Source organism: Antedon mediterranea, chromosome 7 (assembly GCF_964355755.1).
Source record: "Antedon mediterranea chromosome 7, ecAntMedi1.1, whole genome shotgun sequence".
NCBI classification, from domain to species: Eukaryota; Metazoa; Echinodermata; class Crinoidea; order Comatulida; family Antedonidae; genus Antedon; species Antedon mediterranea.
Window position 1 is genome coordinate 14,703,805 of NC_092676.1, and position 27,439 is coordinate 14,731,243.

General features: G+C 34.1%; 1 protein-coding gene across 1 annotated transcript; it reads right to left on the minus strand.

The window, feature by feature from the left end:
- Nucleotides 1–4,026: 4,026 nt before the first annotated feature.
- Nucleotides 4,027–27,439, minus strand: LOC140055076 (uncharacterized). The gene is made up of 10 exons (XM_072100274.1): nt 27,304–27,439; nt 24,846–26,756; nt 17,927–18,062; nt 16,239–16,333; nt 12,366–12,488; nt 8,708–8,926; nt 7,182–7,474; nt 5,917–6,101; nt 5,706–5,793; nt 4,027–5,020 (listed from the first exon to the last, which is right to left on the minus strand). The coding sequence occupies exons 1-10, from the start codon at nt 27,322–27,324 to the stop codon at nt 4,933–4,935; spliced, it is 3,159 nt and encodes a 1,052-aa protein (XP_071956375.1). The 5' UTR covers nt 27,325–27,439; the 3' UTR covers nt 4,027–4,932.

The following is a 27,439-nucleotide window of genomic DNA, read 5'->3' on the forward strand; positions in this document are numbered from 1 at the left end:
AAAACAAATTTTAATCTAGCCCGCTGTAACTTAAACAAAAACAAAAGGAAAGCATAGATGCGTATGTTGCTCGTGTTGAAATCGTATTAAAGGAGTGTGAATACCCCGATGAACAACACGACCAGCACATTCTTGAAGCAATCAAATTCGGCACAAACTCTGAAGATGTACAGAAAAAGCTCTTCCGTCAAGCGAAGACTTACACACATAGCGACGCTATCAAGTACATTCAGTCCAAAGAAGCGGCCGATAAACAATTTAACGAATTGCAAAGAGTTTCAAAAACTGGCACCACTGTTGAGGAAATAAACAAAACACTCACTCTGGCCAACGCCACAGTCAATTAAACCTGATCAAAAACTGCTCCAACTGCGGTACAGAAAGAAAAGAATGTAAAAATTGCGGCAAGAGCAATCACTGGGCGAGGAAGTGTAGAGTGAAACAATTCAACAAAACGACCCAGAACCGACAATACAATCAAAAGCGCCCAAACAAAGGGAAACAGTATCGTCGCACGCAGGAGATTACAATAGAAGACTCGGATGACCCAACAAATTACGGTAGGAAATTTCAGAACCATGGTGAGATAACGGTTGACACAGAACATAATAGTCACATCGTGAACAAAACTAAATTCCACGTGTCAAGCTATGGGAATAACCTATTCGGACTGAAACTTTGCAAAGCACTAGTTATTCTTAGAATTTTATGCGACGATCAATGCATCGATTGCAATGGACACTTTGATGTTTGCGAGGTGTCAGAAAAAAACAGACAAAAAAGAGGAAGTAATCCAACAACACAAAGACATCTTCACAAGTATAGGATGTATGAAAACACCCTATAAAATTAAACTATCAAATGAAGCTACACCTGTGGTGAATCCCGTCCGCAAAATGCCAGATGTACTCAAAATACCTCTGAGAAAAGAGTTGGACAGACTGTTAGACTTGGACATTATCAGACAGATGGACGAGCCAACAAAATGGGTAAATTCCATAATCTTAGTTACAAAACCAGATAAAACACTAAGAATCTGTCTTGACCCAAGAAACCTAAATAAATACATCCAGCGACCTCGTCACTACACACAAACCCTCGACGAGGTACTTCCTAGATTAAGTGGATGTCAACAATTCAGCACATTTGATGTACGTAGTGGCTATTGGAATATCCCGCTACACGAAGACAGTCAAGCACTGACGACATTTAACACTATATATGGAAGATTTTGCTTTAAGCGACTAGCTTTTGGACTTTCAAGTTCACAAGATCTCTTCCAAAGAGAAATGGACTCTTCCAAAATATTCCAAATGTGTATTGCATCGCAGACGATTTATTGGTAGCAGCCGAAACAAGACAAGAGCATGACAAAGCAGTCACAGACATATTTAGAACCTGTCGAACAAGCGGCATCAAGCTAAATTCAGAAAAGTGTCGTTACCTACAAGATAGTGTAAAATTCTTTGGACATATGTTATCCAAAGATGGCATGCGGCCTGACCCATCAAAGGTAATAAGCAAATTGAAAGCCCCAACCGACATATAAGAAGACGTTGAGGACGAAGGGCGCAGATTACACCATGATGTCAAATCAGGTTTTAATAACTTGCATAACTTATATGGAGACAAAGAGTTTAGACTTCCAAACATATATTCAAAGGATACATTGCCTGTCAAAAAAGAGCATATTTTAACACAAGATGTTGGGGATGAGTGGTTGTCCCAGAAGTTGATAAAGAAATTCGCTTGATGTTGGGTAATACTGTGGCCGAGGAATATACTCCCCTGGAAGTGGTTACAGGCCTGCCGGGGTCACCTTATGCATCAAAGACAGCATTGGGCTGGATTTTGTCGAGCATTGTAAGACAGGGTTAGACAGCTATTTATAAAGCCTGTAAATAAAGTGTAACTGCAAGCCATTTAAGAATTTGAGCAGTTTAATAACATGTTAAAGGATTCTATATATATTGATTTCACAGATAGATCAACAGAGTTGGCAGGATTATCTGTGGAAGACAGATTTTGTGGACGGACATGTGTTACCTCTACCATGGCGAAACCAGAGTACAGTTTTGCCCAATAATAGATTTTTGCTTATCAAACGGTTTAAGTCCATAGAAAGGAGATTCCAAAGTGATCCGGAATTAAGAAATATGTATAGCGAAGCTGTGAATCAAATGTTAAAGCAAAGATACATGGACGAAGTTACTATGTCAACCACACATGAAGGGAAAAGAGTATGGTATATACCTCATCACACTATATCTAATGGCTGAAAGCCAGATTTCCATATCAAGTGTCCCATTACGGAAGAGAAAGGACCAAGCGACGGTATTTATGTTAGAGTGCGGCAGATGTACATACTCTTTTTAGAAAGACATTTTCCCAATGCCTACTTACAGGTAAAGAGTGGAACACAGCCAGAGTCGGTCGCATGTGAGGTAAAGTACCCCATTTATTTAAAGTACTTCAACGACAATTTTAATTATGGCTTTGGCCGTCCACATACTGATATTTGTGGTTTGTGTGCAGAGTTGGAATTAAAGATCCAGTTAGAAAAAAATGCTGCAACAAGAGGACATCTAAAGACGGAACTTTAGCTGCACAAGAGGAAGGCACGGTCATACTATAACAAACTTAAGCGAGATTCTGAGATCGCCAAAAATGATGCCGAAGTGGAAACTCTGGCAATCGATTTCGAACAAAATATTCCTTACCCCCATCTTCCTGTTGGGGAAATATTTTACATGAGACAGCTTTGGTTGTATAACTTTTGTGTATAGGCCTATAGTTCTGAAACTAGAAAATCTACCATGTATATGTGGCCAGAAACGACAGCTTGCCGGGGTGCTAATGAAGTAATGTCTTGCCTTAAGCACTATATAGATAACAAGCTATCACGTGGTGTTAAAAAACTTAATTTATATTCAGATGGATGCAGAGGTCAGAACCACAATCATGTTGTTGTTCAGATTCTGTTCTACCTATTAAAGAATAGGGACTCAATCTGAACTTGCCAGTAAGAGGCCATAGTTTCCTTCCCTGCGATCGACATTTTGCAACCATAGAACGAAGGAAGCGAAAAAATGGATACAGTGCAATGGTATCCAGAATGGATAGCTATGGCTGAACAGTCATTTGAAGTAGTAAGAGTAACACAAGATATCATTTAAGATTATCGTGCTCAACCCCAGTAGGTGCAAGGTTATGCAGGTTTGTTTTATGAAGGAACCGCCTAACCCTCCTCACCTTCAAATCGCTGGGGTGGAGCTCGATGTGGTGTCTGAGACCAGGCTTCTGGGCCTGACTGTCCAGTCCAATCTTGGCTGGCAGTCCCACCTTAATGATATTATTAGTAAAAGTAGTCGACGACTATACATGCTATCACGTCTCAAACGGTTTGGTGTCCCGACTGAAGATTTGATCTCCGTGTATACGTGTTATGTTCGCCCAATAAGTGAGTACGCTGTCCCGGTTTGGCATAGCAGTATAACCAAGGAACAGACCTACCAATTGGAGCGAATCCAAAAGAGAGCATGCCGCATTATCGTGGGTGCGGATTACGTATCATACACGGAATCACTGAAGCAGTTGGGACTCCATACCATGACCGAGAGACGTTACCAACTATGCATTGAATTTGCAAAGAAATGTGCTAATGCGTATAGATATGCTGAGTGGTTTCCGAGAAATATGAGTAAGCATAATATGGCCTTACGGAAAAGTAATACATACCAGGTCCCCAAAAATAAGACAAATAGATATGGAAACAGTGCAATCCCGTTTCTCACTCGCTGCCTCAACAGTATTGATTAAAATAATAAAAGAAAATAAATGTATAATGTAACCAAATATTAACTAATTTGACATATAGGCCTAGTAGAAAGTCCTTGAATTTGACTCAATTTATTCTTAATTCTCATTTAATTTTGTATTTAATGTTTTTGTAAATGTATAATTGTAATTATTTAATTGTCGACTGATGTAAACCTTAATTAAGAAATCAATGTAAATACTGCAACTTAAATTTAAGATTATATTTTTATACTGTAATTAAGTAATAATGTATATACTATATCCTTGCAATAAGACTATATTTTTTAAACTTTATGTTTACATTTACATATATTTTGTAATTGCGATTATTTTGTTTAATGATGACTATTACTTTACTTGTCTTTTGAATGTATAATTGTCCCTTACCATGCAATTCAGCAGATTTGCTGCCAATTGGTTTGTTTTTAATAAAGAATAATAAAGAATAATAATAAAAACTCGCAAACAACCTAAACAACCCATGTTCAATATGGTGGTTGTATTCAATGGATTTTAATACCAATATCTATTAATATCTATATTAATGTTAATATCTATATTAATGTTAATATCTATGTAACTCACACACGGTGCAACTTGTGTTCTAATGTTATACTTTTTAGAGATTATGTGTGTAGTAGACGTAATAGAATGTTTTGAATTTTACTAGTACTGGCTGTGATGGCTGATTTGATTACCTGGGCAGTGAAGTTAATATAAATGTAATTTTACCATGCATTAATTCTTCAGATTTAATAATAAATACTACTATTTGTCAAAACAGTCATTATTACCTATCTTCTGTGTTATATTTGTGACTCATCAGATGTATAATTTATTGTAGAAGGGCCCAAATCCAGCTTACAAAACCGATTCCCGTGTTGCCATGGAAATGAAATGTAATATTTTTACAAGTTTGTATAATGTAAGTCCATGCATTAAAGGATCACAGACAATAAAGAAAGTTTATATTAAAACCAATCCAAATATATTAATATTTTTTCTTTTTACGGAAAAAAATTTCAATGGAGTTGGGCCCTTCTTTCATTCAGGTATTCAAATAATAAGAAATAGTACTAGTATGCCAATGACTGCTATCTAAAATACTGTTTTTTAAAGCAACTTCTCACGAATATTAACATCCTGAACTTCTGGTAAAAGTGCATCAATCAGAAGTTCTGTGAGAGTAAACACCAGATGCCTATAAAAAAAAATTTAGTTTTTTAATTTAGAATAAAAGTAAAAATTGTACTGAATACAATTGTCAAAAAGCATTGGTCTTTGTAATATTTCTAAATGTCTCTTAGAGTAAAACGACAAATAACAATAGCTACTGGCATAGTACTGACAGTGATGGTCACAGAAGAGACACAAGTAGGATTGAGTATTAAGCAGGGAGTTGTTAATTAGAACTCCCTAGGTAAGCAAGGCCAAGAATATCCATAATACTAAATAATAATTTTTTTAACAGTATGAACCTTTAGCTAATCTATTTAATCTCATTGAGAATTTGGTGCCAGGTGCCAGGAGAAAAACCGCGGGAGTCAAGCAAGTTTTCGAAAAAATCGTCATATGGGCTATCTATACTTAGTTTAGTTTGATGGGCACTTCAGGAAAAGTAGGGTTCGTTAAAATCCTACTGGCTTCGGGCTGGATGATGTGATGTCGTAATATGACAAGAAATAAAAAACAGGATTGTAATCTTTTTCATCGAAGATTATAACATTTGCTCAGGTAATTATCTTTCTACTGTATGTATCTTCATGTCTCAATTTAATAATGTAATTTCACCTATTATGTTTGGTAGGGCTGGGGAAGGCGAAGAGACGGGACAAGATTTAGTACAGTAGTAGTAGTAGTAGTAGTTAAAATAATATCTACTGTACCTATTAAGGACTGGATCTTGTAAAGATGCATGTACAAATAGTAGACAATTTTCAAGTTCGTCTTCACCAACTCCATAAGTAACAATACCTATATTACACAGAATGCATAATTAATTTCCTTTCCAGTATTATACAAATTTAAAGAATTAAAGATTAGATGATGAGCAATATAAATCAAATGACTTTTATCTGATGGGTGTAAAGTAAATACCTGGCATAAATTCTTTAACTCTTTGAAAAGCAAGCTGTCTTGAATGTTCTTTCTCCTCATCTGTCTTTGGTGTATTTCGTTTGGAAATTAGTTGACCATTTGGCCAAAGTGCTTGCCGTATGAGCTGAATATATCGGGCACACATACCCTCATTAACAAGTTCATTTACAACATCTTCAAGCAATCTATATAACAATAGAAATAGCCAATATTGTAATCAACAAGATTTGAATGCATTACTTTGATGAATTATATGTGGTCTTTGTTGTGATTGATTGCAATAAATTGCTAATTTTTTTAGTATTTTTTCCAAAAATCTGAAGGTGCATTGGAACAATATCATCATTAGATATCACTGAACAGGATATGATGGGTAATTAACTATGGTAATCACATGACAATAGATTACTTGTCATTTGATTGGAAGATTTTAGGTCACATGATATTCAATAAATTTTCTAATGACCTTAATTACATCAACGAAAGTATTCGTTTTAGCTACTATGACAAAGAGATATACAATTAAACAAAAATTTAGGTGGGAAAATGATTTCAAAACATTTTATATGCCAAAATTGTACACAAATTCATATCTACAACTCATGGTTTCCATGATGAGAATAATAAATAGTATCTGCTGAGTAGCTATAAGAAGTTTCAGTAGGTATATTTTTTGGTTTAAAATATCCATTGGCCAACACACAATATTTTACCTGCATGTCTGTCATTACTTTACATTAAGAGTTTTATGAAAATTTATGAAATTTATCACATAGAGTAAGAACATAAAATGAGCAAAAACAGTTATCGTAAGACACTTTAGGCTATGAACACTGAACATTTGCATGTGAAGCAACCCTCAGAAGCAAAATGTGTCAAATCAAAATTTATGATTCAATGAACAATTTCAATTTTAAGTAAATAACACACATGTGATGTCAAACGTTAACAATTGTGCGCTCACGAATTTGAATCAGATCATAACTTCTTATAAATCATCCAAATGAATGGTGCCCTCATTATGGAAGCCAAACAGTTGATATGACTTCATGCACAATTTCAAACAGTTCTCTCTTTAATTTTAACATTTTAATTAAATGTTGGAAAATTTGATCACCTAGGAAATTTTTTGATGACATGACATTCAACATGGCAGCAATATGCACATTTTGGGTGAATGCTGTGCATAACAATTAACAGCACTCATTTTCTTGTATAGATCTCTAATATTTGTCTAGAAATAAATATATATTCTACTGAATTACTTATTGATAAGTTTGCCGAAGGCTATAGCTATGATTTGTTGAGTAGTTTCTTTAACAATCCAATTGCCATAATCATGCATAGCCTCACATAACAGACACATGAATGCATCAGCCAATGGAATTTCAGCATAGTTGAGCTCATTCTTATTATTCTCAGGTAGTTGAAACACTGCTTGTCTTCCTGTTGTTGTATCGTACTGTTCCATTACATTTTCTTTGTCTTCTTCAGTACTTGAATTTGTTACTCTGTTCTCTAGAAAACCCTTTACCAGAACATCAATGTTTTTCTCAACCTAATAATAGTTAATTAAAGGTAAAGTTTAAATATAATATTGTAGCACTTGCCAATTAAATTGAACAGGCATACTAAGGGAGAGCTTGGGTTTAAATCTGTGTTTGTATGAAAGCCAAGCAAGTGAACCAACAAGCTTCTATATTCCAATGAAGAGAACATGCAGTGACGGTGCCATACTGACAATGTTGTGAAAGAAAAAATGTTTTTTTTTTGTAAAAAAGATCACCTATTGTTATTGTATAAATCTCTGTTCAGTTTCTTCTTATTTATTTCTTTCTTTAGAGATTTTGTGTACCGATTATCTGAAAAACTTCATTCTTGCCGATTTTCAAATTGTATCTTTCCCATAATAATAATTGGCCATAATACGGTTTTCAGCATGTCATCACTGAACCATAATGCCATTTTGTGAATTCACCTTTTCAATTATATTTTCATAATTGCTTGTAAGATATCAATTAAATTAACCACTGGTCAAATTTACACCTATATAATTTAGTTTTATATAACACCTAAATAGATTCCTGTCATTTGATTGGACGATTATGAGTAACAAAAATAAATAAATTTATAAACAGATAAGCTCCACATACTAGCCTAGCCTATCCTAGGCCTATGTCCTTTCATTGAATCTGAATGAAAATGACAAGAATCTATTATATAAATAATGAATGATAAATAATGAATGTTTTATATTCGTGCTATGCTACAAATAGTTTAATTCGGTGAAAGCTGAAAGGTCATATTCTTGTTTGGCTGCTGCCTAATATAAAAATAATTTGTACCATCACACTCATAAACATTAATTATTTGTGTTTAATAGCCATTTACTATAGCTGATAGAAGCTTTTTGTTCTTAGCAAAGCAATTTTTATATCATAGAAAGTTGACCTTTGAATCTGATGAATTTAAATTTTGTTAAGTTTCAATATTAAGACTGTCTTAATTTTAATTTACAATAAATTATAGAATTTCATAAAATTGCGCGCAAATTATGCTGCACATTTCTGATGTCATCCAAAACCTTATTAGGACAAGTTCACTATGCTTCCAAAATTCTGTGTTTTTAAGTTATACAGTATTAGAGAAATGCTCTACACAAAAATCGGGGTGCTTAAAAACAAATAACAGATTTGACAATCACAATGATTGTCTGGTATACCAATACAGATTGTACACTAAATAACAATTAATACAGATAAGAAGTAATCAATGTGATGTTTAATCTTACACTGGAATCTCTAGGTCTGAAAGCATATGATCTTTGTGGTCTACTTATTTCAATCCCTGAGAATGGTGAGGTGGGCATTTCTGACATGCTACGGCTTAGATGATTTAAATGTTCTTCATGATCAGTGTTCATTAAAGCTTGATTTTCTGGTAACATGGTTGAACTTGGTAACTTGGATTTCAATGTCCCCATAATGCCTGACATGCCACGTAGGAAAAACTGAAACAGAAAAATGTTGAACATAATATTTTTTTAATAACCCTTGGTGGGCCATATTGAAAATATATAGCATAGGTTTTAAAGATATTGCTTGATATGTCTAAAATGAGATTATTATTGGTTAAATACTGTACTTTGGTAATTCAACCTCCAACAAGCCTCTTATGTTATGTTCATAACATTTTATGGGGTCAATGTAAAAAATGACTTAAGACTAGAGTACAGCTATCAAATACTATCATTACAAGTAATATATTTGTTTACGCCCGACAAGGAGGTTATGTACAGTAGTTGTGCGCTTCTTTTCCCCGTGTGTTTGTTTCTATGGTTTTTTGTTACTGTAGTTACCAGGATTATACTAAAAAATTATTTCCAGATCTTTACTAAATTGAAACCACAGATAGATATGTAGTCATGGATAATTAATAATAAACAAGAATATTTCTTACAAAAAACGCTGCTCGCTTATTGTTATTGCTAAGGTCAAGTCTGGGGGTCACTTCATCAAGCCTAGATACTTCAAGTATCCTATTACAAACAAAAACTTCAATGGACTGTTTTGATAATAATTCAATGATTATCTGACAGTGAATTATAGTAATATCATGGGACTCATAAATACCAGAAATGCTTTGAGATTTGTCATTAGACTCTTTTCCCAGCCGTTTTTTGGATTCAACAGGTGGTACCTATAAATTATAGTAAAGTTTCCATTTTAACAAAAATGCCTAAGTGTAGTACTATACTGCTGCTTGATTTCATCTAATGAATGAGTCATCCCGTGTGACGTAGCGGGCTAGAGCAGCAGCGTGAAAAAAGATCCACAGCAGGAATTGAACCATGGATCTCAACTGAGAGAGGCTGGATGCATAATCATTACAGTTTACACCAACTCTATTTTTAAAGTTGTAGTGCAAATAGCCTATAATAAAGAAACAATTATGAAAATCTGACTTGGCTTTCGAAATAGGGCAAGCGGGGATTTGATTGGCTTACGATGAAATCATACATAAAGTTACCACCATGCATTAAAAAAAATTCTGCACCATCATATCCCCATACAGTAATAAATCACTCTTTCACATGTGTAAATTCCCAAATAGCAAAGGTGATGCCAATTTTTAAGAATGGTGAAACTAACCAAATAATTATTGTCTCATATCCGTTCTACTTATATTAAAAAAAATAATTGAATGAGTTGTTTTTAATCAACTTTATGCTTTTTTAAATAATAATCTATTATATTATGTATAAATCAATCAGGTTTTCGACCATCATACTCAACATCTACTGCACTGCACACTGATGGAAGACTAGTATAGTGAAATAGACAAGGGTAAGAATCTACTTGATTTAAAAATCGTGAGTCAATTTTACTCAAATTTTTATTAATATATCACGAAGGTTGGGAGGTCTACTAAATGCAATAATGGGTGGTTCCGGAAAAACAGTCCTCAATAGTCGAATTTGGCTGACATGGTTTGTACGTCAGTGTCTGATAGCGAGGAATATCTTTTGCTTTCTTTATAGCAGTTTCAATGTATTCCTCATTCAAGTGGTTTATTAGATTGAAGGGACAGAAAATTGGCCTCAAATTGTCCCATAAATAAATTTGCAATAGATAGCACCATTTTTGTGCCCATCGCTGTGCCATGAATTTGGAGGTAATGGTCATTGCCAAAAATAAAAATGTTGTTGGTTAAAATCAACATTACCAGTTGTCGTAAATAAGCTTTAGTAGGCATAGTGGATTAACCTGTGCCAAATGAGTATTTTTTTCTCATCACATAAACAGATTTTGCCATCTTATCCGCAATTTCCGGGGTGGGATCTGTTATAAGTTTACGATAATGAAGAGGATTGTTTAGCTGTCTTAAGGACTCCTCTTCATAAAATTTGATGTCCATAGCTACAGTGGCAGAACCTTTATCAGCGGGTTTAATGATGATATCATTACTCTGACGCAATTTGGCAATGGCCTGCTTTTCTTGTTTTGAGAGATTGTCACGTTGTCGCTGGACCAGGGATGTACAGTAGTTTTGTACATCCTCCTCAAAAGCCTGAATAAATGTTTCTAAAGTCTGACAACGATTTTTAGGTGGATTCCAGGAACTTTATGGTTTAAATTCAGCAAAAAATTCACGCAATCGTAATCTTCTGGAGAAAGATAGATGTTATGCGCCGACCTCCTGCCTTAGTTTTGGGCAGAATTTAAGTCCTCGGGAAAGAAGTTTTTTTCTCTCCTTCGGAAAGTCAACAATTAATTTCAACAACTGAATCAGAGGTGTTGCTCCGATTCTCGTTAGAAGTCCGAATAAACCTTCTGCAGGGTTTCCTATAAAGTCCTGAAATCATCCGAAGGTAGAGTCATTTGTGTTGAAATGACCAAGTCTGCAGGTAGACCAAATTTGTGATGTCCCCTCCGGGACATTACCTTTGATTGCTTACGGCAATCATTGGCAATAATCCTAAGTTTGTTTTGAAACTCGGATGCAGGAAGTTCTCTTTTTAACTTCTTAGTTCTAGAGTGAATTTCAACGTTCAACTCTGTGAGGATTTTGTGGCAATTGTTAATTTGGATCTCATTGAGTTGACAGGCATTTTTGTGAAGGAAAGCGTTCCAACAAGAACACATGCCATCATCTGCGAATGGAATACCAAATGTGACATGAAATTTGAGTCCTTTAGCGGCCGAATGTTTAAGAAAAGTATCTAAATGGTGACCATACCTGACACGTTTCTCGGACAGGCGACAGAATAAAAATATATATATACACCACATAGGTATTTTTTAGATTTAATGTACACGTTTTTTTATATGAGTAGTTTTAAAAACCTATTTCTTTTCATATTCACCCTCTTCTTTTTGGCGTTGCTGTTTTATTGTTAAGTCAACTGAAAATATTGTAAAAATTGCATACCAGCATATGTGTCATTTCTTATTTTATTCTGTACATAGGTATATACTTACAGAACATGCCTTGATTTTCAGGAAAATTGATATACTGTATTCTTTTAACATGGACATATTCTTAGACATGGACCAAAATAGTAGTCAACTGGTCGAGTGGTTAAGCTTACTCTATGGGTTAACGCAGGGGTGCCGCAAATTGGCACAGCTTCAAGACACTCCTCGACCATTGTTATGGCCAATCTTGATTTTAGACATGTCATTGTTGAAATGACGGAGTTTGTTTGTATTAAAATTATTTAAACAAATTGTAAACCCTGGCAGGATTTGAACCACATAAAGCTAATAAAAAAAAGTATCTTTGAACATGCTCCCTCAGTGGAAATATTTTGCCAAATACCTGTACTTCACTCATTTGATTCCATATTTTTTTATTTTTGGGTGTGAAGGAAGTTTGTTTAGTTGATAAATAGTTATAAAATCATTACTCATTATTTGAAAATACCAATAAAACAAATCAGAAAGTACCTTGTCAATTCTTGGAACAATTTCTGTGGCTTTTTTGACAAATTCAATGTGTGTATCTCCCTCAACAGCTATAAACTCCTGGAACTCACTACTGCTACATATTGCTGAGATACTACAAAGGTTCTAAAACACAACACAATCATTGTTTACTTTATATTGAAGCCAATTTATATTAAACTTTTTTACAAGGTTTACAGTATATGCAGCTTTCTCTTCTTTACATGTATCAATTTGCATTAACTTTCTTTCTACTATAATTTAACTTAATTGGCATATTGTTGAGATAGGTTTAATGTTGCTTCAACAATTTTTCAAAACTAATTGTACTTTCCAGAATTGTAGAGAATTTAATTAAACAAAGCTTCCTAAATTGAAATTCAGAAGCGATATTTTTTGTTGACACAAGTACGCTTCTTAATAATAATAATATTTATTTAGTCACCAATGAAAGAATAACCAGGAGCCTAAACAGATTCTGCACTTCACTCCATACAATATAAACAGAAAGACAATTATACAAAAAAATTACACAATTGTAATACAAATAAAACTATACATAACATGAAATAAAGTGTTTTGTTTCATATTATAGTAATTATGAGATAAACATTTTATCTTACACATAAAAACATAGGAAATACTTTCCCCAGTCTGTTGTTAATTTGTCTTTATTTTTTTTTTTAATGTCCGCCAGTCCGCATTTTTTAGGTCAAGTATTATATGTATGAAACGCTATATGTGTCTTTTACTATAATATTATTAATATTACCTATAATAATGTAATAATAGTGAGAAGTTCGGTTTTAGAAAACAGAGACCTAATGTTGAGATGTTTTTATTGGGGTCTTTGAAAACAGAGACCTAATGTTGAGATGTTTTTATTGGGGTCTTTGAAAACAAAGACCTAATGTTGCGATGTTTTTATTGGGGTCTTTGAAAACAGAGACCTAATGTTGAGATGTTTTTATTGGGGTCTTTGAAAACAGAGACCTAATGTTAAGATGTTTTTATTGGGGTCTTTGAAAACAGAGATCTAATGTTGAGATGTTTTTAGTGGGGTCTTTGAAAACAGAGACCTCATGTTGAGATGTTTTTATTGGGGTCTTTGAAAACAGAGACCTAATGTTGAGATGTTTTTATTGGGGTCTTTGAAAACAGAGACCTAATGTTAAGATGTTTTTATTGGGGTCTTTGAAAACAGAGACCTAATGTTAAGATGTTTTTATTGGGGTCTTTGAAAACAGAGACCTAATGTTAAGATGTTTTTATTGGGGTCTTTGGAAACAGAGACCTATGAGATCCCTATAATGTTATGCTTTAATCATTTTTGTTGTTCATTCTTTCAATGATACAAGTTTTTGTTTCAAGAAATCTTGGGCCCTCGGTGCCGAAGCCCCCGAAATCTTTGGTTGCGCATGGTCATTACTATGTGACCCTGTCTTTTTGTACCAAGATGGCCGATAATGTGAGTGAAGCAAGTATCACGAGGCTGGCAGGAAGTGGTGGGGGGGGGGGGGGGGGGGGGTTTGCCTTGTAGGCGAGCGACAACACGTTATAACATAATTTGAGGCTATTTTAATCAAATTTAGGGTAGCCAATTTTTTCCCGTTTTTATGGTACATAAATAAAATACTGCGCAAGACTATAAACACACCCATGGGCTGATCTGTATGAATTTTTTTTTAAATAGAGATTTCCCTGGAAATTGCAATTATACATTGATATATGAAACAAAATTACAAGTCTACAGAGAACCAGCCCACCGAGATTGGGATGGAGCTAAGAACATTTCGAAAAATAGAGTTGTTAGGTCCCCGGAAATTGGATTATAGTGTTTCGAAAAAAGAAACAAAATATATAAGTCTCCAGGACCAGCCCTACCATTAGGGTTGAGGTACTAAGAAAATTGTGCAAAAATAGAACTGGAAATAGCACTTATTTATAAGCCCCTATTGATAAAAAAATTACACCTACTAGAGGGTGAGCTTGCTTCGCTTGCTCCCCCTCTAGGAAGTGTAGACGATGGTTCTCGGAATGATAATGTTCTCCTTGTACGTTTTCTGTCGGTTACCATTATTGAAAATGCTTGACATTCGTAAAACTAAACTACTCTGTTTCACAGTGTTTTAGATGATTAATAACATTTTAAAGTATAGTTTTTATTGTTTGGTAGGGCCCTTTGGGGAGGCGGAGGTCATTTGAGGGAGGTACTTATTCGAGGGATATATGTTAAATTTTGTAGTTTTAATAATATGGTAACATTTATAATCAAATGAAATCCTCTAATAGATATGAAAAGTGCTAAAAAAGAATAACAAATGCTTGGTAAATTGTAGATAACAGTGCGGTGAATTCTACTACAAATAGTATAATTGTGTTATTATAAATATGTGGATGGACGTTTATTAGACAGTTGGGTTGGGGGGGGGGGGGGGTTATTATTCAAAGTGATGTTTTATTGGAGAGGCGTTTATTCAAATGAATACCATCCTAATAATTATTAATACATTATTTAATTTAATCATCTTTTGAAACTAACTGCCGTGACAGAGTGGGCCCAAGAAAGAAGACATTACGGCTTGCAACATGGGCAGACATCTCGGTCCTAACGGGACACAGGAAGATAGCCTACAGTTATTCCTGCAAGCTTACTCAATAAAACTCAGCTATCGGAATTTCACTCGAAAAATGTCTTATCAAATCTCCCTATGTAATTTTATAATACTATTCCCCACAATATATTCTGATTCTTTATGGCGTATATTTAATTTGATCTTTATTAATTTGCAGTATAATTCCTATAATATTTAACTACTGTACCTTCACACACGCGCAGTATGTTTTAAAATAAACAAAAACTGAAATGGCTATGATTAATGGCCAACTTAAGCTCCAGTCCTACTATCTGATTTTTTTTTCGTCTTCCAAAGGGACACTGTATTGATTGATGGAAAGTGCCTGTTTCCAGTCACCTTTAGGGTCAAATCTATTATTTTAATTGACCGGGAAGAATTGAAATTGAGATGGAAATCTAATGTTGAAATCATAAATTTTGTTAAAAAACTCTTCATAATATCTTCCTAAGATAGATATATGAATAGCGTCGATGTGAACACTAATGTTATCAAATCTACGTTTCGCGGTACATCTCAGATAGATAAGGTAGGTATCCAAGGCGGAGATTTGTACCGAAGTTTTTTCATTGTGCTCGCCTATGTCAGAATTAACCATAATTTATATATACTGTAGATACCTAAAACATATCAGGCCTAAGAGGCCTAAAACAGTGGCCCTTTGCCTTCGCCTTTTATTTGGAGGGGAATGTGTCCGCAAGCGTAGACCATTTTCCGTCAGGAAATCAGTTTATTTCCCATATGTATATGCGTGCATGTACCATCTGGACTTTCAATGTACGATGAAAAGTTCTTGACATACAGGACATGTAATAACTTGGCTATAATAAGATGTTGGCTAAACGAAAATGGCATGTTTTTTGTTTGTAAGTAGCAGGCCTACAGTAGGTGAGCCTTAGGTACCCCACGGTAAAGAGGGTTAATCGTAAATTAAAAAATTGAACATACAAACAATAGATTGCGAACACAATTCGTACCATTTTGATGTATAGCGTACGTCGATACACCGTACATGACGTAACTCGTCGGTAAACTTCGCATGGAAAGTAACTACAGTACACATTCTGGTCCCTGGATGAAACATGATATCACGCGTAAACCGCAATGGACCGGGCCCAATGTTAAGGGACACCGCCAGACAAGTGCGTACCTATTGTTTATTAGATCGCTGGCAATAATGCATGTATATAAAGTGTAATATCAGTCATCCTTAAGGAACCTCATGAAAAAAGTTTGTTACCTGTAAATATCGCTCAAGGCTGAGTTTTCTTTGCAACACTACATCTTCATTCATTCTGTTGACAAGCTGTAATTTACGAGGCACGTCCTTCATACCTAACAGAAATAAATAGTTCATTTTATTAATTTATTTTAAAAAAACAATAAAACACATTAAAGAGGTCACAAATGAGCTAAAAACTTAACAAATACTTAATGGAAATGGGTTTAAGTTTACAATGTCATGTAACAGTGATGTTTGATGTGAATTATGGAGTATGGAATTTTATTTGTTGTTGTAATATTTAATTAAGACTGGAAAAAAAACCTGAGACCTTGTTGAGCCTTAAAATGTGCAAAAAGTCACATTTGTGCAAACATGTTGCCCTCAAATGTGCAAACAACCACATTTGTGCAAACATGGCACTCTCAAATGTGCAAATCTGTAAAAATGTATAATCCACTAATGTGCAAACAAAACGCCGTCAAATGTAAAAACGATCAGTTTTGACGTTAAATGTGCAAATGAAATTTTACAAATGTGCAAATCGTTTTTTCAACCAAAATTGTTCATTAAAAATGATAACCTAATTCCTATAAAACACACACAATCATGTCTGGGAATGCAGGACTGACAGGTGGTCGCTGCTTGCTGGGGAGGGTAATCCATACTGTTAAAATTGAAGTCCCTTATAGTTGTGCACTTTTAAAATATGAAATTGTGACGATTTTCCTGTGCAAAGTTAACAAATTAATTAGTTAACAGGAAAATAATATAGATGAAGTTTAGTAGGTATAAATATGGTATAATCCTTAGGCGATTGTAAATGTTATGCACGATTTAAAATAACACAAATTTCGTTGCGAAATGAATCTGCACAACATTGTGTAATTTGAAATGCGCGAGGATATCTCATATAAATGTATACGGATTTTTATGAGCTTTGGGTTTATCAAATACTGAAAATACCATGCGCTATTCAACATTTTCTGCGCAATTTAAACTGATTCAATCTGCGCAAGAAAATCCTTACAATTTAAAATTGCATAAATTGTTCATATCGCACATAATAGACATCAATTTTAAATAAAATAATATAAAATCTGATCCGATTCATTATGTTTTGTGAATTTCCTTTTAAAATAAGAGGATAACTATAAAGAACTTTAACGGTATGGATTACCCTCTCCAGCAAGCAGCGACAATGTGTCAGTCCTGCATCCCCAGACATCATGGTTTGGTGTTTTTAAACAGATTATTTCAGCCATACAATTAAATACATGGCTATCTTGAAAACATTTTTAGAAAAAACCGTGATATTTATTTTTAATACAGATTTTAATTACAGATTTGCACATTTGAGGATGCTATGTTTGGACAAATGTGGTTGTTTGTACACTTGAAGGCAACATGTTTGCACAAATATGGTTGTTTGCACAAATGTGACTTTTGCAAATTTCACGGCTCAACAGACCTCCATGCAGTGAAGTTTAATTAAAACAGGTTTGTGTTTATTGATGAGAACATGTTGTTCTCTGTATGGTATGGGTTAGGTGAGTACATGGTATAATAATCAATTACAGAATTTTTTGTTTATTTTTTTTTAGTCAAAATTATTGATAATGATAGATGTTATTTGTCCTTCGTACAGTAGATAATTGATTAAGAAGCCCTCTGCAATTTAAGAATATCATTATTAATTGTAATACCTTTGAGAAGTGGTTTCAGGTGAGGATTCAACTCTAGTCTACTCTGTAAGTTTGTGAACTCTCTAAATCTTCTCTTTAATAAACGAGTTTCAGGTTCTTTTGGATGTTCATCTCCTCTCCAAATGAGTGCTTGATACTGTGAATTATAATCAATTTAAGAAAAGTTTCAAAATATTGGTTTAAAATGTTGTTCTGAAAAATATACACATGATTTAATGATTTTGCATGTTTGCATGATAATACTAACTTTGAAATCAACAAAAATGGCATATTCTTCATAAGGGTTAACTTCGTCTGCACACACCAAAAAAACCCTTAAAAAAATCAGCTGCCAAAGATGCCACATTTATTTTACACAAATTCATACAATTTATAAAAGCTTCCATAATAAACATGAACTTTTCATTCAAGAGCTGTGACAGATTCAAATACCCTGTCAGTTAGGTGAATTAAGCAACATACAGTAAGATAAATGTATGTCAAATTGTTTGATGACATTATCAAAATAAAAATGGTGAAAGCCCACGAGAAAGATAATTGCTTCAGCAAGAGCCTATTGAAAAAATATACTCTGCGTACACATACATTTTTTGTGCTTACCGTAAATCTTTTAATTGTAACCCTGGGTTATTATTCTTTGATTGTTTTTTAGGGTGGGTTACTATTAGAAGGGAGGTTACTATTAGAGTAGTGGGTTACTATTACTAATCTTAAATTAGGCACCTGAAAATAGCAACCCTTCCCAACTTTTCCAGTAAGCAACTTAGTCATAGCAAATAATAAAACAGTTCTCCTGATTTAATGTAATTTTCACCTGATTTTAAGCCTACTAATTTTATAGTAAATTTCAATTACACCTACAGAATACTCAAATTTATGAATAATTTTAATGTTATTACCTCCACCAAAAAGGTGACGTTTCACCAACTGTAAGTAAGTGAGGGTGTGTGTTGTGAAAAGTGTAGATGTCACAGTTTGTATCCGAATCTCTCCAAACTTGGCCACAATGATCAGTGAGTGTTTAGAAATATTGTATTAGGCGCTACATAAGACTACCACCATTATTACCTCCACCAAGGATGTTGGTGATCGCATGTGTCTGTTTGTTACTTGCCAAGTTGAGTAACTTTATTTGTTTGTATGTTATTGTTAGCACGATAGTGCCTACAATTTTTAAATTACCATTCTGAATTTTCCGGTGTAGACAGGATATACTGTACTTACAGACCATACCATTGAAATTCAAGACAATAGGTTTATTAATAACTTCACAAACAAAAACAAAGAAAAGTTTTATTCTTTTACTGTGATGGACCGAAATAGTTATTGTTTTCAGACCTGCTAGTGTTAAAAGATAGGAGACCAATTTCAAAAGCTGGCGAGGATTTGGTACCGAGTTGAAATTGCATTTTCTTAAGGATTACTTTTTTTTTGTGCAAGAGGCAAGAAATAAATTATAATTGGCGCTAGTTCCGTTTCGCACCTGTCGTTTATTTCGACTCAAAATTGGTTAAGTAACTTTATCGTGAGTACCACACCTTAGAATTAGGCCTAAAAATACTTTTACGAAGGAGATCACACAAAAAGTAAGAAAATAAATCCTTTAAATTGATGAATTTACAGACGGTTCGTGAATTTCGCATACTCCATGTTCAATGTTGTTGTTTCTATGGAGCGCCAAATAAGCAATCATAATAGAGGGATAAAAACTCAGTATAATGCGTATATTTAATGCATTTATTGGTGAAAATTACGTTCAATTTTATCATACAGTATTTTGTCAATGTCAATGCAACAAAAATATTACTGTTGATACTGTACATGGTTTTTGCAGAAAATTTTAGGAATGGAAATCGACAAATTCATCATCATATTACATGGGGTATACCTGATCTAAATAATATTCCTCTTTTTACTCACTCTTAGGCCTAAGGTTGGTTGCTATTTGAAAACAGCAGATTATTAGCAGTAAAATGTTACAGCATTTTTATTGACAAAATATATTAAAATTAAACGTGTATTTCAATTTTAAATGCATTAAAAAAGACGCATTCCACTGAGTTTTTAACCATCTTTTGTTATTGCTCTTTTGGCGCTCCATAGAAACGAAAATATTGAACTTCGAGTATGCTAAATTCGCGAACGGTATGTGAAAAACATGTCTGCAAAATCATCAATTTAAAGGATTTATTTGTTACTTTTTATGTGATTCTTCTTCATAAAAGTACTTATGAGGCCCAATTTTAAGGTGTGGTATTCACAATAAAAGTTATCTTAACAATTTAGAGTCAAAAGGAAGTCGAAATAAAAACAGGTGCGAAACGGAACTAGCGCTTTATAATTTGTGATTTGTAATTTTAAAACATAATTCGATTTAATGTACAGGTTTTTTGATATGAATTTCTTTTCAAATTCACCAGCTTAAAGGGGGATTCTGGGTTTAAAATTGCTTTTAAATATCGTTTATTTATTAAATAAAAAATATTATAACAATATACTGTAGACATGTCAGAATGAAGAAGTAATAACGAGAAATTAAAAAAATTAAATTTCATATACATTTTAGGGTAAATTCATGTAAAGTCTGTTTTTCAGCAGCTTAGGGAAGCTCATTAATATTCATGAGATATTCACAAAATCACGTCATCAGTGGATTCCAAACTCGCGACGTCAAGCTGGTACGTTGTGTTCTCTCTCCCCTGTCAAACGACGACCACCCAATCATTGTGAAATACATTTTTTGTAGATTTTCTAAGCTAGGCCTAAAGTGTAATAATAACAGTAGTAGCATATATTTATTTGACATTTAATGAAATACAAAATTTAGTACAAATTACGGAGTCATAAATTATACTATTTTTATACCTCGAATAGTACAGATCGTATATCAGCTTCATGTACTAGGCTAGGCCTAGCCTAAATCATTTTATTCATGGGTGAGAGCCATTTCTGACTAGGGATTCCATGCCAGGATGGCTACGTTAAAACATTGGGGCCATCATTCATGGGCCTAGCTAGCCTATTACTAAATGATTGGCCCATTAATAACAAAATTCAGTGGATTCCAAACCCATCCTATCAACCAAACTCCTAAACAATCTAAACCTAAAACGTTCTACAAAAATCGGCTGTAAATATTGAGGCAAAACAAGGTCCGATCGCCGTCCGCACGTATGGTGTCCCGATCGTCTAATAAGTAGGCCTAAAATAGGCCTAGTTTACTCTCCAAAAAAGCGGATACTGCATCAAGCAAGTAGACCGGTAGTAGGAAGGAGACCTAGCCGATCCGGCCCAGTTAAAAATTGAGCTCGCTAGTGTACTGTAGTAGACCCTATGTATGCGAATTGATACTACCAGGCCTTTTACTATAAGCTACACTAAAATTAGCAATACTTATGTTTACAAATATTCCAACTCTCTCTCATTCGAGCTATATTAACTACACCATTCCGGTAGGGCGAGTCGACCTTCCATCAAATACTGTACATCGTTCATGTTGTGATTATAGACGAGGTATACTCGACCCGACCAGTTTGGTATTGTATACTGTATCTGCTTATCACGTGACGATGCCAGGCATGGGCAGAGAGAGCACGTGTATCGTCGTCTCGCTCTCCTCGCTCAGCAGGAATATATACGTTACGCTTCATTGATTTTGAAGGCTTTCCCTAAGTCAGTGCGAAAATTGGCAAACGTAAAGTGCAAACTTATCTAATTTTTCACTGTTTTGATGGATTTCATAGAAAATTGACTTTATAAATGGGAAGACCGACTAAAATTACATCAGATAAGTATAATTTTACAAAAGTAATTGATATGGTTAATGATAACGAGTCGAATTTCCTATTCTGTAACCACAGTGTGATTTTGCCGTAGCTGCACTTGTAATCTGGCCTCATTTCACAGCCTTTGTTCTGCTTCACTGGGCGCTTATATAAATTGAAACTTTTACCGTTCAAGAGACAAACAAATATATTTTACATTTTTTACTATTCATTTTAAACCCGGAACCCCCCTTTAACTGTTTGTGGCGTTTTGACACTGACAGGCTTTTTTCTTAACTTTTACAGTTAATAATTGTTCCATTGTAATGTTAGTCAACTGAAACTATTGTTATAGTAATAAATAAAATTAATGATATTTTGAAATTATATTACTACGGTATTTGCAGCAATGCATATGTGTCATTGTTTAATTTACCTCCGCCAAGGAGTGCTATGTAATCGGTAGCGTGTGTTTGTTTGTTTGTTAGCAGGATTGCTCAAAAAGTAATTACAAGATCTTTACCAAAATGAATATACACATAGCCATTAAATTTTGGGACCATTTGGGACCACAGTCCCAATTCTGGACCACTTTTTGAGTATACTTTTCAGACCTGCTAGTGTTAAAAGATAGGACAGAATGTTTCAAAAGCCGGTGAGCGGTCTTAAAGTAACAAGTAAACTGAAATTGCATTTTCTCGAGAACTACTTGTCCAAAAAACTTCATTTTTGTACAAGAGGCAAGAGTTATAATTTGTGATTTGTAATTAAAAAACATAACTTGATTTAATGTGCACGTTTGTTGATGCGAGTAGTTTAAAAAACCTATTTCTTTTCAAATTCACTTGTTTGATTTTCGTGTTGCTGTTCTATTGTTAGTCAACTGAACCTATTGTTAATTGAAAGGCTTGTTACATAAACATTACACGAAACTCGCATACACATGCTTGTAGTGAAATTAGCCTAAATATCAAACGGCATTAAGACACACACAAATATATAGATATATTTTTTACCGGAGAAATCTTATGTAGGAGAATTTTACAGTAGGCGGAGGTATGCACTCTCGGGAGTGGCTTTCTAGTTCATTCTGTAAAACTTTCATTTGAGTAAAAGTGGTACGGCCCCGGTCAGTCTAGTTACCGAAAATAACAGAAAACAACCATAGGAAGTCTTCCCAAACTATCATGTGTTGTGCGCTGCACAAACAATTTAAGCCGACAGTCGGCTATTTACCGGGATTGTCTATTTTTTGATAGGGGTGTACTTTTCAGATTAAAAAGTTTATAAAAATGCATGCCATGAGACCCACAATCATCCAATCAAATGACAGGAATTTATTTAGGGTTTATATAACATATTGTATTGATACCGCCAATGTTGAATATATACATTTAATTAAATTTAGTGTCTGGTGAATTACGTAACATCTCCATCATTATTATGGCCGCTGACTTACTACCTTGGCCTACTACAGTACTAGCCTAAGGGTATGTTCAGACTCGCAGAGTTGCGGTGGAGTTATGTAAGCGGCGTACATATTTTTGTGTCTGAACCATGCCGCAGATTATTAGCGTTAGGGAGCCGTTACTCCACGCCAGTGGCGTTAATAACTCTAACGGGAGAGGGTAGTAACGCTTATCCAGTGATGCATCAGTGATTTTAACCTTAACCAATAAAAAGACAAGACCACGATTAGCAGACAGCAAATCTAGATACCTGTAACCTAGTATACGACAGTGAAATAGCTATGTCAAATGTATTTTAAGGTTTTCAATTTAAAAAAACAGTATTTTCATAAATTAAATCAATTAATCAGATAATTGTCCGTGTAATAATTACGTTTTAAATTATTTTGAATTAAAATGCAATTTTACAAGTAGTAAGAACAAATCAGTATAATTTTGAAGGTAACATTATGTAAATAAAAATAACAAAAAAAACCCAATTTTACGATGTAAACTTTCATGCATTGTCATGAATGTATACATATAGTTCTACCTTCGACCTGATCAAAGTGTTTTAAACGCAAGGCATTGGAATGTTGATCGTTGTGTCTGAACACCTTGGCTTTTAACGCCACGGATTACCGTACGCCTTGTGTAGATAACTCCACCGTAACTCCGTGAGTCTGAACATACCCTTAGGCTACTAAAGTACAGCAAGTAGGCCTACTGTAGAGGATATTATTAGTAGGGTCTATAATTTACTGTATAAATAAATTTAATGATAACATCTTCTGAAAATTCAAAATGATTGTCACTTCAGTACTCTTTATTTATCTCGGCCTACCAAAAAGTAATATCACCTAAATGCATGCTGTTTTCAGTCATATTCAATTTCAGATTATTATTTCTTTCCTTCAGATTTTTCATACAAATTTGCAGATGATTTCTAGCATATTATTCGAATACAAACAAGGCGGCGGCTATACAAAAAAAAAATAACTAAGCCAATCATAATGTAGAAGCGCAGTACAAATTGAAGAGTACAGTACAGATAATAAATACTGCAACATGTGAACGTGTACAGTAGACTACGTTTTGGATGTGTGGCAACATTTGTAGTTTCGTTTGGCGTAATCTACGCAGGCTAACATGCTACGCGTATTCTACGAAAGCGATATGTACTGTAGTAGGAGGAGAAATTCAAATATTCAGATGATTATGTACTGTGCTGCATGCACCACACGAAATTAGTTGTTGTAGAATACAAGTACGATATTATTTTTGTCCAAAACGGAAATCGAATTGGAGCACTCCATTCGTCATTCATTCGCCCAGTGCGTTTATATCCATGTGTATATGACCCGCCAATGGATACTCTCTGAACTGTTACCTTTTTATGTTTTGTTTTTACCTCATTAGTGAAGTTGAATTTTAAAAAAAAGTTTTGCATATTTCCTAACCCTAAAATGTAAATTATAATTTACTAAAATAACATATTTAAATACTATCTAATTTATTATCGCGCATGACTAAAACAACAAGATTGTTGAGACAACTTGACCCTCCACCGATTCTCAAATATCATTTAGTTACCATGGAAATGCTGTATAACGTTTTTTTGGGAACAATACTGTACATAATTGTGTTCTTATTTTATAAATAAAATTATAATGTATTATTTTATAATGTCAATTAAGAAATCTTTACCTTTATAATATACAAGGTGTAGTCCTTTGTAATATTCCTTTCATCTTTCATTGTTTCAGTATCAACAATCAGCATACTTTGTATCCAAATACTGCGTTCCTTGTGTAAATTTAAAGATGGTAAGTCTTCTAAAACTGTCGACTTGAACTTTCTTTTAGATTCACTGTACATGGCTCGTTTCTGCATGGCTGTTTCGTCACCTAAAGTTGAATTATACGTTGTGTTGAGGTTTGTATTTAAAGATTCAGAATGCTTAATCACATTCTTTTTGTGGTTGGTTACATCTTTTTGTTGAACTTCAAAAACTGTTTGAAAAATCTTTTGCTGTTCTTTAACAAAATCATGACCCCAATTAGACTGATTATACTCAGAAATTACAATGTCATTTGAAGGTGGTTCAGTATGATTTGTAAATTGGTCGTCCAGTTCATCTTCAATTGAGGTTTTCCAGCTTTTAAGATTTTCCATTAAATTAGAAAAAACACCATCTCCATCATCATAACTTTCAACACAATCATCTGAGGAATTGACATCAATTGATGGCAGTTTTGATAGAGCTGAGTCTACCATGCCATGTAGCATTTTGAATGTATCAGATGCAAATCCTGCATCCTGTTTATTGGATAAAACTAAGTTGTCATCTACTGGACCAGGATCTTTGGCAATCACAAAACCATCTTGAGCATCTTCTTCTCCATCAATAAACCAGAGTTCTGAATCATCATTATCTGGAGCGATGCTCTGGAAACTGACAAGAGAGGTTAGACTAGGTACTTTCTTCAGAAGCTTGCTTGGACCTAATTCCGTCATATGAACATTTTTAGTATTTTCATCAATGACTATTAACTGTTCTGTTTGTGATAAAATAGGAGATGATTTAGAATGATGTAATAATGGTCTTGGCGGACTTGGAAAATATTGTTGATTTGGTAAAGCACTAACACTAGCAGACTTTTGTAACTTTCTACCATTAAAATCCAAATATGTAGGTACATTGCTATATGTATGAAATACCTTCTGATCATCAGAATCGGATGAGTTATACAGAACATCATCGTCTTTTGTGTACTCGCTGTCATCTGGTAATTTATTTCTGGTTTTCCTTTCAATAGTTACATCTTTGCAGATTATAGGTTTTGTTTCCAAATTAAAATCTTCCACACTAATTTGTTTCTCTATATTATAATTTTGTTCAGAAGAATGAAAAATTGTTTCTGAGGAAAGGTTATCATCAGTAAGCGGGTCGGTAAGCCATACAATGATGTCATTTAATGTATCTGGATCACTTAATAAATCAACTAAACTTATAAAAACATTGCATGCTATAATTTCCTGGAGTAACGACTTTCCAGCTGAGTACCTATAAATATCACTTGGTAGAAGAAACAAGAGTAATAAATTAACAACTTCACGAAAATAATCCTCCATGAAACTTTGGTTTTGTGTTGCTTGATGTATTTCAAAATAATGACCATAGACATCCACAATGGTTGAACAACTATTCAATGGCAACTGTTTTAGCTTCAAAGTACTTATTCGAAACTGACTAACATGTTTTTGTACTTCAGAAAAGATTTGGTGAACAGTACTGTTTATATTAAATTGTTTTGAATGATTTTTAAACATCTGAAACAAATATCGAAGATGTGTCAACAATTCTTCTGGAACTTGCTGATGACTGCTGATGGATGAGTACCACGATAAAATAAAGTCTTTAAATATATGAGTTGTAAAGAGCATTTCTTCATTTGGTAAAGAAGCAACATTGGTTTTTGTAACATGTGGTTGGTTCCTCAAGTGTATTTCAATCATTGAATGCTTCCTTAATATAGAATCACCTTCGTTGGTATTATCAGCTCTTGATTGCTTGGGTCTAGGGGAACTACAATTAGTTTTCTTCTTTCGCAAATTCTTGTGAAAATGAGAAATGTGTTGAAAATAAAAATTAACAATGAAATAAACATATGTTAAAAGGCTATCCGATGACTGAAAATAATTGCTTTCATTCAGAATTTTTGTGATAGCTAATGCAGACAGGATAGATAAGAAATAAATAGAAATTATTCCAGGTAGTGTTACAAAGCAGCTAAGCACAAAGATTATTCCTGTCAAAACAAACGATCTGTGTAGTGTCGTAAGCCTCTCCCAGTGTGTTTTCAGCCTATTATGCTGCCACGGCCACTGACTAACCTGTTGTTGTTGTTGGTGGTACAGGTCATTATAACTGACACTTCTGCTAGTAATAGGCCTAGTCATCATAATTAAATAGCTTAGAGGATAGGCTAGTAGTTAAGCTTCGTGAAGTTGGCCTAGGCCTAGCCTAGGCTACTTACTACGAGAGAGGCTAGTCGATTAGATTAGCCTAGCAAGGTTAATTAATGAAATGTAGTTTCGTACACGCTGCTTACAATTTCAATTAGCCTACTAGGCCTAGTAATACTAAAAATTGTTTTAATACTTCCTGCAACATACTCAACATCCTGCAAGCATAAAATGGTAAAACATCGATATGACTATTTTAGTCAACTAATTTATTAATTGCGCACCCTTCAAAAATCCATTTGTCAGTGCTATTGTGTAGTAGTAGGCCTATT